We start from the raw sequence: 10,000 nt of genomic DNA on the forward strand, positions 1-10,000 counted from the left end.
ATGCTCAGGAAAAACAGCCAGATATCCCAGGGAGTTGCTGTGGGCGGGAGTCTGAAGATTGAAGTAAAGTAAGCTTGAGGGTTAAGGAAAGATGTGGCAGGAAAGGTGAACATGCCATCACAAGAGAAGTTCATACCCAGAGCTCTCATTAGCCAGGGGATCACTGAAGGCTATTGCAAGTAGTCCAGCCTTTGGGAATTTGAGTGTAAGGAGACCCAATGCATGTAAGCTACAAGCTTACACAACTCACACTCTAAGCTTTTTAAATAAAAAAGAGGGAGGTTTGCCTGCTAGGCAGGTCTTTCTATTTTCTTCTACAGCTAATTTTTCTGATTGCCTTAACAGTTTTCTTTTATTCCTATTAAAGTCTGCGAAAATATTCTCTGTCTCAAGAATTGGAAGCTTTTTTTTTTGTCTTTGGGCAAGTATAAAAATATGTGGAATAATGTATTTGCTTATCTTGTAAACTGTAACCACTATTTTTGTACTGGCAACTAGGGAACACTCTTTTTGAAGTATTCTCACATATGTAAAATATTAGGATAGACAGTTCTTACATATTTCACAAAAGACTACATTTTTACATTTTACACCAGTATCAGCTCAGTTTGTCAGCAGTTGCAAATAACAGGATGGAATAAACTTTCTCTGTGCTTCTTTCTTTCCCATTTTAAAATATAAATTTCAGTGCTACCAAGGACTGGCTTGATTTTTTTAAAAATAATCTAATGCATTAAACTATCATGGAAATTTATAGATTGTAAAGGAAGGACTGACCATTTAGCTTGTGGCTTAAGAAGTAAAACTTGATGTCCATTTCCATATGTTTGGGAAACAGATGTTGGATGTAGAAATTATGAGAATGTGTAATACTAAAAGAAGACTTTAGAATGGCTTTACAATGTATTTTTGAGTTATTGATTCATCAGAACTACCTTTATTATCAAAAATTTCCCAATTATAAATACGAAGTATTTAATTATAGAGGCAGACACATGAAGTTACAATAAACATCTGCTTTGCTACCATTTTCTCAAATTCATTATTATCCTTTTAAAAAGTGAAATTGCATGGGAATAAACCTTTAATTTTAGTATTCCATATAATCTCCATAAATTATACATTTTTTATGTTTTAAAGGTAGCTTTTTAAAAAAAATACTTGAGTAAAACCTAATAAATACGACACATTAAGTTGCTGGATTAATTGATAGCTGTTTGTATTGTAATTGAGGATTTTTATTTGTACTACTTTTATACTTAAAAGAGCTCTGGCATATTGAACTTCTACCAGTATTGTTTGCTCAATGGAGTTGTGATTATTGAGGAAAAAAATTAAAGTATTCTACAACTTTCCATGTTTGTCCTACTATCTTTTTTTAATGAAAATGAATTTTATGAGAATACAATCTTAGTATGTATACAAAATTTTAGGCATTTTGTTCAAACCAGTAAAAAGCAATGACAAACAAATTACTTTTTATTTACTCAACTTCATCTCATAATCATAAAAAATTTGCTACAACAGATATCCTTCTCCAAATCATGTTTTAAAGCACAGTCTGTTTCATTTTTCAAAAATTTAAAAAAATAGCCATGTGCTCTTTTCAGTTTTGTTCTTACACATTCAAGTATGTCCTTCATATTTGGCACTTTGATTTATTAGGCAATCTTAGTATTAAAGACTTTTAGGAAAGCAGTGCTAGATTTCAAATGCACTGTGCGTGGTGTCCATGATGAATTAATTCCAGTAGAGCACAAAATTATCATTATTTAAATGTTACTTTCTTTCATGATTTTTATATTGCCATCAAGTTTTTAAAATCAGAATTTAGCTGATATTTAGAGGTGAATTTATGTGCCTTGTAGCATAAGTAGGTTTTCATAGGCCACTCTTCTATGAACCTACATAAATATTTAATGATCAATTTTACAAATATGTAAATGATCAAATAGGTTGTATTTAAGAAAGTATGCATTTTTAATATATATGTGTGTGTATACATATATATGGGTTGGCATAAATTAAATGTCTCTTAATATCACTCTAAACAAGTTTCAGAGAAAATGAGCAATAGTTATAAACTTTGTATATGTGTAAGTATGTAGTCTTCATTTTATACAAAAATATTTTTCTTTCATTTGATTATTGAATGGTAAAATGACAGACAGAAAGGAGATTTAATGTTAAAGTGCTGATCATCTGAGTTTATGTCTGTATAGAGAGGTAGTCCTCAATGGGGATGAGAAGGGCATATTTTTTTCTTTCCTACATCCTTGACACTCGTGGTTGACTTGATTGACCAACTGACCTATCATAGATAGGTCATACATGCAACTATGGGAGGGAGTAGAGAGTGAATGAGAGGAAAGAAGGAAGGGAGGGATAGACGGAGGGAAGATGAGGGAAAGGGAAAGAATAAAGCCAAGAGAGGTGACTAGAGAGAAAAATAAGTTGAGTAAGGCACAAAGACCAATAGTGTCCCTTGTGGTGGTTTGGATAACACAATTAACTGTACTTGCCCAGGTCAAATTTTGAACTTTGAAACATTGCACTGTATGCAGAATAGGACCTATGCAGGTTTCTGTTACCATTCCGGCATATAACTATTTCACATGGTACAGTTTTATACCAATTGAACCTATAACTCTAAGAGGAAAAAATAAAACCAACAAGTGTAGCATTCAGTAGTACCCTATCATAAAGTAAGGAGGTCTAATTGAGCTATGTCTTTATATCCTGCTATTTGTACAAATAAAAGACTACATCTTGATGCAAAATAAACACAAAAGCACTGTTGTGACTATAACAGGGAGTCATATACTAATTTATATAATAAGTGGTTGTGCACGCTTTATTCAAGATTATGGCTGCAAGAAATGGCATGAATTGCTGGGTGTGTTTAATGCTGGATTATAGCAATTTGAAACATGTCAAACACATGGCTAATGCCTCATGCTTCACTCATTCTTGCGTAAACCTGCATAGCCACCATCCATTATACCCTTGGTAACAACACAATTCTGCAAGTAAATATTGTTACACTAAGTAACCTTTCAATTCAAGTTGTTTAGGAAGAGAAAATGCAATCTTGTGCAGTCAGTTCCAGTGTCAGTTTAATGTTTCAAAAGGGAAGTGGTGTAGAGAATAAGTATCTATCTGTACAGTGACTTGCTTAAAAAAGGCAGAAAGGAAAAGGAAAGAAAAGAAAACTTAATGTGAGAAGGAAAGTAGAACTATATTGTTTGAGTGCAAGATCTGCAGAGTTCATTTCTGATGTGGCTGAATAGTTGTAACTGATGAAAGTCTTAAGGGTTTAACTTACACCCAGACAAACATTAAAATAGTGACTTCCAAACTCACCTTCCCCTTTAATGACCTGGAATTTATTTTCACTGATTTTTTTTTTTTGATTTTTGTAAAATGTTTGTGGTAGGATTGAGAAGAATGAATAATTTAGTCCAATGTGTTTGGGATCGCAAGCACATCCTCTCTGAAAGAATATGCTGAATTTATAATTATTTAAAATATACTTTTAAAGGTAAACATTTCAGTAGAAATATTGTGTCTGGTGGGAAATAAGTATGCAGGTGATACTTGGAAAAACTTAGTAAATACTAGAAGTCATCTTCATTATCCCTGAAGAAATATCTTCTTTACAGTGAACCCACTTCAGGCTTCCTTGCTTTAAGGGAAATGTATATTATATTCATTTAACTACACAGTTGTTTTCCTTTTTTGTGCTAATGTTGAGTTAGAAGCTCTTTTTGTAGAGCAAAAGGCACTGTCACATTTACAGTCTTATTTTCTTAATTCTTAGATGACTGAACTTAAAATGTAAATCACAACTTATACTCTAGGGCTTTATAAAGTCAAATATTCCACAAGGGATAGTATAAAAAAAACCGCTTTAGTTGTTAAGAATTGGAAGTTACACAAGTCTTTCTTCATAATTGTAATAAAGGTTTAAACACATGATTTTCTGCTTGTTGGTTATTTATACTTATTTGAGGACCTCTATTATAACATAGTAATTCATACAGAATTTTTAAATTCATCCAATTGATCATGACATAAAAACACATAGGTTAATAGGCTAAATATTGTATCTATTTGCTATATTTGAAGACACAGTTATTCTCTTTTTATGCTTTGTGTTGCAAATTTCATCCAGATACAATAAGTATTTCAGATAAATTTGAGCAATCAGATAAAACATATATGTTCAGACATACAACTCAGATATTTTGTGTAAAGTAAAATTTAAATGCAATATGTAGAAGTTATATCTATCTGTTTCTACAGTTGGAGAGGATCAAAATTATAATTTTCATACAACTAGTAAAAGCAATCAGACCCTTTCTCTGAATATTTTAAACATTGTGCATGTAAAATTTATGCCTAATTTGAATACTTATTAGCCGCCTAATCTCAGAAAAGAGTATTAGGTTTGTTTTTTTCCCTTATAAAATCCATCACTGTGTATCAGTTTTCATTTATATGATTTTTCTTTGTTAATGTTCAATAAGATGTTTAACAAAACCCCTATTTATTCATGAGCTCATTTTGTTTAAAAGTTGTTTACTATAGTTGCAGGAACCACTTCATAATCATGTGTGTGTGTGTGTGTGTGTGTGTGTGTGTGTGTGTGTGTGTGTGGTTTGCTCTTTTATTATCTGAACAGCTTTAAGTTGTAAGTGTGATTTCTATTATACTGACTTGCTTTTCTACCTCAGCCACTGCGGCTGGTGTGTCATAAATCAGTATGTCTTTTCATTGACTCTTTAGAATTGCAAAAATAATCTAAGAATTTAGTCTTTGATGAAAATATCTGTTAAAACAATTAAGCTATAACTATTAATTTTAATAATTTTCGGCATCGGGAAGTATCTATTAGATACCTGTTTGTGTTTCTCTGTGTAAGTAGGTGTGTGTGTGTGATCCCCCATTACTAGATATCTGCTGAAACTGATTTCTCTCTGACAGGAAGAATATATTAAGCTTTTATTTGCTTTATAATAAGTACATTTCAAAGTTTAAAATAGACAAAAGTCTTGAAATAAGACCAAGTTTCAGAAAATGGAATCAGGTAGAAAATAATTAGATTGAGTGTTAAGTTTAATGTCTTCTTTACTTAAGGTAAAGTCCACTGTCTAGGTAGCATTCATTCCTATTAAAGTCACAGGCACAACCAGGCTGTTTCTGAAATTCTGTCCGCAGAAGTAAAACAGGGAAGTGCATTTATTACCTTATAGCGTAGGATTCAGATGTCTTTGAGAGCCCAAACTGATCTTTCTAAACTATACACTCAAGATATACTGTGAAATTCTGGTTTGTAAGAGCACATTGGATCTTTATTTACTGCAAGGATTTCCACTGATCTTGGCAGGACATCTCATTGCTATCCTGAAAGTACAGTATATTTATGCAGTGAAAATGATAAAACATTTATTACTGTAGAGAAGGTAATATGCATAATTTATGCTGTTTTTAGCACAATCATTAGTGATATTCTTGATAGATTTTATTTCCAGCTTTCATATCTAATACATGCCTGGAAAATTAATTTTATATCTTTCATTTATTTGCCTATGTTAAAATTGAGTTTTAAGTCATCTTCAAGTGAACAGTTTGATTGCTGCTCATGCATAAGCTTAATTACTTCCTAGGAAGGACAGTATTAAATGTTTTAAATGTCAGAAAAATAAATGAATATGAGGTGTTTGATTAAAAAAATAGGCAATATCTGACGTGTTTGCAGCAGGAGCTTTTTCTTAAAATGCCTCCAAGGCAAAATTTTATTTAGTCACAAAAAAGAGAGAGAGAAACCCATTATACTATTTATCATTGGTTGATACCATATGATTTGTAATACCCTTACAAAATTTTAATTTTGTATGATTAGCTGTGCATCATTAAACAACAGCCTTACATAAGATGTGCTGTAAAATTCTGACAGAATCAAGATAGTGAACATTTAAAATAAGGCTGGATAGTCATGCATGGTTTTCAAAGGTAGATAATAGGAAACAGAGAACAGAGTGTGCAATTGTGCCTTCGTTTAAGCTGGTTTTATGAGTAGACTTTAAAATGTGGCCGTTCATAAATGCTATTGGCCATACTATATGTATGGTGTGTTACTTTGGCTATTAAATGTAAGCACACAAAAATTACTTACAGAAACCCTAATTTCAGTGATTACTATCTGCATGAATTTGGATTGCACGCTGAATTTGGATTGCATTTCTTAGCAAATGATTATTCAAGGCTTCCCCCCCCCCCCCTTCTTTCTAAAGATGCTGTCTCTGTAATTGGCAGAGAGGGACATCTTGATAATGGAAGTGTGAAGGTGTAACGTGTGTTAATTGATACTTCTTAATCACTTTTAGGTATTAAGTCATGATGCAGGAATCTGCGACAGAGACAATAAGCAACAGTTCAATGAATCAAAATGGAATGAGCACTCTAAGCAGCCAATTAGATGCTGGCAGCCGAGATGGAAGATCAAGTGGTGACACCAGCTCTGAAGTAAGCACAGTAGAGCTGCTGCATCTGCAACAACAGCAGGTAAGTTTTGTTTCCCTCAGTGCTTACTTAAAACAGATGCGCCTTCTTTCTTAAATGGGAGAGTTGTGCTCATAGCACATTGAGCATGTTATTTTAAACCTAAGGATGCTGAGAATTTGGGATTCTTTGGAACATGAATTAAGAGATGAGTAAAAGGATTTATTTTCCTATTAGTTACGTCATACCAGTACCTATTGCCCTTCAGGTGTCAGGATATTAATTAAGTTCACAGGATGATTTTTTTTTTTGGAAAGGTACTGTACATAGCTTTGTAACAAATATTTTACAGTTTTAGTTCACTGTCTAAAATTGTGCTGCAGAACGTGATATTTGATTTTCCACCAGAGGGCCACATTACTTGATACTTGCTTATACAATGAATTTCTTCCAAGTCTGAGCTAAGGTGAAAGGGACCACAAGGACTTTCACAACACAGATGCTTGCCTGTGAGGGTTGCAAATATTAGCTATTAATTAGTTGAACTCTGAGGAGAGATGGTGAAATGCATAAATAGCCTGACAGTCTATGTTGCTTTTCTTGGAAACTTATTCGAGAATAATTTGTATGTGCATCCTTCAGGGACATTAAGGAACACTTTTTGTGTTCTGGTGTCTCAGAAAATGCAATTGTGTTCTCTAAATCTAGAATAATAAACAACTAAAAAATAGAATCAGAGTCCTAAGAAGTCTACTCTCCTTTTTATGAGACAGATTCTTTTTGTCAGTGAAAATTTCTTTCTATCACAGAATGCATACCTTTACTGACTGAAGTCTGTAAAAACAATGACAGAACAGAAAGCTTTCAAAGCATAGATTAGCCCAGAACATACCTGTTTGAAAAGGTTCTAGTTGTCCTAAAACAAAGACTATTTTTAAAACCTCTGGATTTCATTTAGACTAAACATAAAAAGTGAATGAAATTAAATCTATTAAAATAATGAATTATTACTAAAGTGCTTCAAATTAAGTGATATATCATTCTCATTCTAAAGGTAAGCTACAATGAGAAAATGAACTTGAAAGTTGGGGCAAATGCCTACCCTAAAGAAAAATTATTAGAATCATTACTTTAAATAAAAACATGATTTTAAAAGTTAGATGGATAGAATAATACCTACCCTTGAACATTGTTTTCAAGAATAATCTTTTAAAATAGCTAGATATAACACTTTGAATGGGGTTGGTATTATTTTAGAAGTGTATCATTTTTCATAGATAATAATTATTAGGATGGCAAGTTTAATTTTGTTTGGAAATATTTTACATTAATATGCATGGGAATTAAATTCTACCTATGAGTCCAAGAACTAGTTTATTTTGCAGATTAATAAATGAAGGTTTCATGATAGTCCTCTTCTTTTTTTTAACTGTATTTTTAGGAAATATCAATGTAGTGCTGTAACATTTTTTACTAACTCTCTTCTGTAAGTGTTGTAAGCATTTATTATAGCTAGATTATATTTTGCTTGAGATCCAGTGAGCTACTGTGAAAATCACAATTGAAAATGAACATCAAAATTGTGTACTAATAGACAGATTCTGAGGGGAAATATCAAAACTTTCTTTTTCTTCAAATGTCTGATTAGATCTTAAATAAACATAAAGCAGTAAAATTTGGCTATATGTTATAGCACTCATGAGGCTTTTATGAATAGGCCTATAAGGTGTGTTTATAATCTGAGCTTGAGGTGTACTTTGTTCTACACATTTCATTCATGTAAATTATGAACAGGACTAAATATAAAAGTTAAGTCCATTGCAGGGTTTTGAAACGAGTCATGTAGTTATGGAGTACCTTTGAAAAAGTGGTTTGACACAGTGGGTGAGGTAGGTGTCACACAGATGTTTTAGAAAGGATCCACAGGAAGGAATGTAATATTTTAATCAGTAAACAAGCAAAACCCTTTAAAATGTCCCTTCCTTTGCTTATTCTAGCTATATTTCCATAGTTGGAATCCTGAGGTTATTGACTTATTTTTGTTTTTCTGTGAGTATATTTTTTAGACTAGGCCTTTAACTTAGTTAAGGTTTAGTATGCCTTTTGTATAAAATTAATGTGATTATTGTTTTTTAATGCCAACAAATTTCAAATTTTCAGATGAACTATGTAGCAAATATTTTTCCACTACTAAAAAAACCCAAATTCATAGAAAGTGAAAAAGTGAGATGATTTTTATAGATTTACCATTGCATGTTGTTATTTAAATGTGATGTTTCACAACCAATATTAAGTCACTAATCACTGCTGGTCAATAAATCTTATTTAGAAATGTAAGGTGGAACATCATGACTGATGTAAAATGTAAAATTTTACTTGCTGCGAACTGGCAGAATATAGTTTGTTTTGGAAATAAAATGTATATCTTAATATTTATTGCTTTGTACTTTTATAGAGGGGTTGTGTAATTTTACTTAAATGACCCATGCATATAGGAGAGAGGTTTGATATTGTCAAATACATTGCAATAAATCCTTAATGATCAACAAATGATCAAAAAGTCCTTAATGGATTGGTGGAGTAAAATGATATTAATAAAATATTACCATTAATTTTCCTACTACTAGATCATTAATAGTGAAATGTTTCTAAATGCTGAAATATGTTTAAAACTTAAATTGGTAATATAACAGGTATTTCATAATAACTACATCTTTGTTAGTATGCTATGCTGATTTATATTCACTGAAAAAAACAGTTTTTTAAAAAAGCCTTTCTCCTTGATGAATCTCTGGCCTTCATTCTTTTCTAATCTTCTAAATTTAGTACTAAACATTAGAATGTATAATATGTGGTGGTAGCAAATTTTAAATGTTGTTTTAGATTAACTACATTGAGAAATTATTCTGCATTAGATGTAGAATTTTATTTTGATATTAGGTTTGCAGAATTAATTGTTTGTGTCACTAAGGTCATATTGTTGCTAAAAATTTGATTGCTGTACCGGGTAGATTTGAGCTTGCATTTTGAGCATTCATTAAGTCAGATAATCATTCTGAATGTTTTATGAGGTTGTATTGCTTTGAAGGTGTTTCAGGTGATGATGTTTAAAAACATCTGGTCAGTACATTCTGTCATTTCCTTTATCACTAGCCATTCCAAAGTCTTTCAGTAACCATTTATATTCTATAACCCACATCTTTTGTTTTCATAGTGGAATTGACAATAGTGGCATTTATTTTTTGTAAGTGCAATTATTTGGGAGCTAGAAAAATATTCTTATCTATGATTTTATAATCTTATTAAATTAAAAACTATTTAACCCTGATAATTTCATCAAAGAAGTAAAAATATTAAAACACTGCTTATGCATAAAGAAATAAGTAACAATCCTAACTTCAGCATTACATCTACTCTGTGTTTATATTTCTCTCTTCTGGTTTTCTGATATTATTGAAATGTTATATATTGATACAAGTATGAATAACAATTTAAT

General features: G+C 31.6%; 1 protein-coding gene across 8 annotated transcripts in view; it reads left to right on the forward strand.

Annotated features, from left to right (window-relative positions):
* The window catches only part of Foxp2 (forkhead box P2), a 266,192-nt gene that overhangs the window by 4,999 nt on the left and 251,193 nt on the right, over positions 1-10,000 (forward strand). For 7 of the 8 annotated variants that reach the window (XM_042695935.1, XM_042695934.1, XM_042695936.1 and 4 more), the window contains exon 1: positions 6,400-6,567. In XM_042695935.1, coding sequence (XP_042551869.1) covers positions 6,400-6,567 — 168 coding nt within the window. Of the gene's footprint in view, positions 1-6,389; positions 6,568-10,000 lie in introns of those variants that run through there. The other variant, XM_042695930.1, reaches the window with a different exon arrangement.

This window comes from Dipodomys spectabilis, unplaced genomic scaffold (assembly GCF_019054845.1).
Source record: "Dipodomys spectabilis isolate Male_0828 unplaced genomic scaffold, ASM1905484v1 ptg000197l, whole genome shotgun sequence".
Lineage (NCBI taxonomy): Eukaryota > Metazoa > Chordata > Mammalia > Rodentia > Heteromyidae > Dipodomys > Dipodomys spectabilis.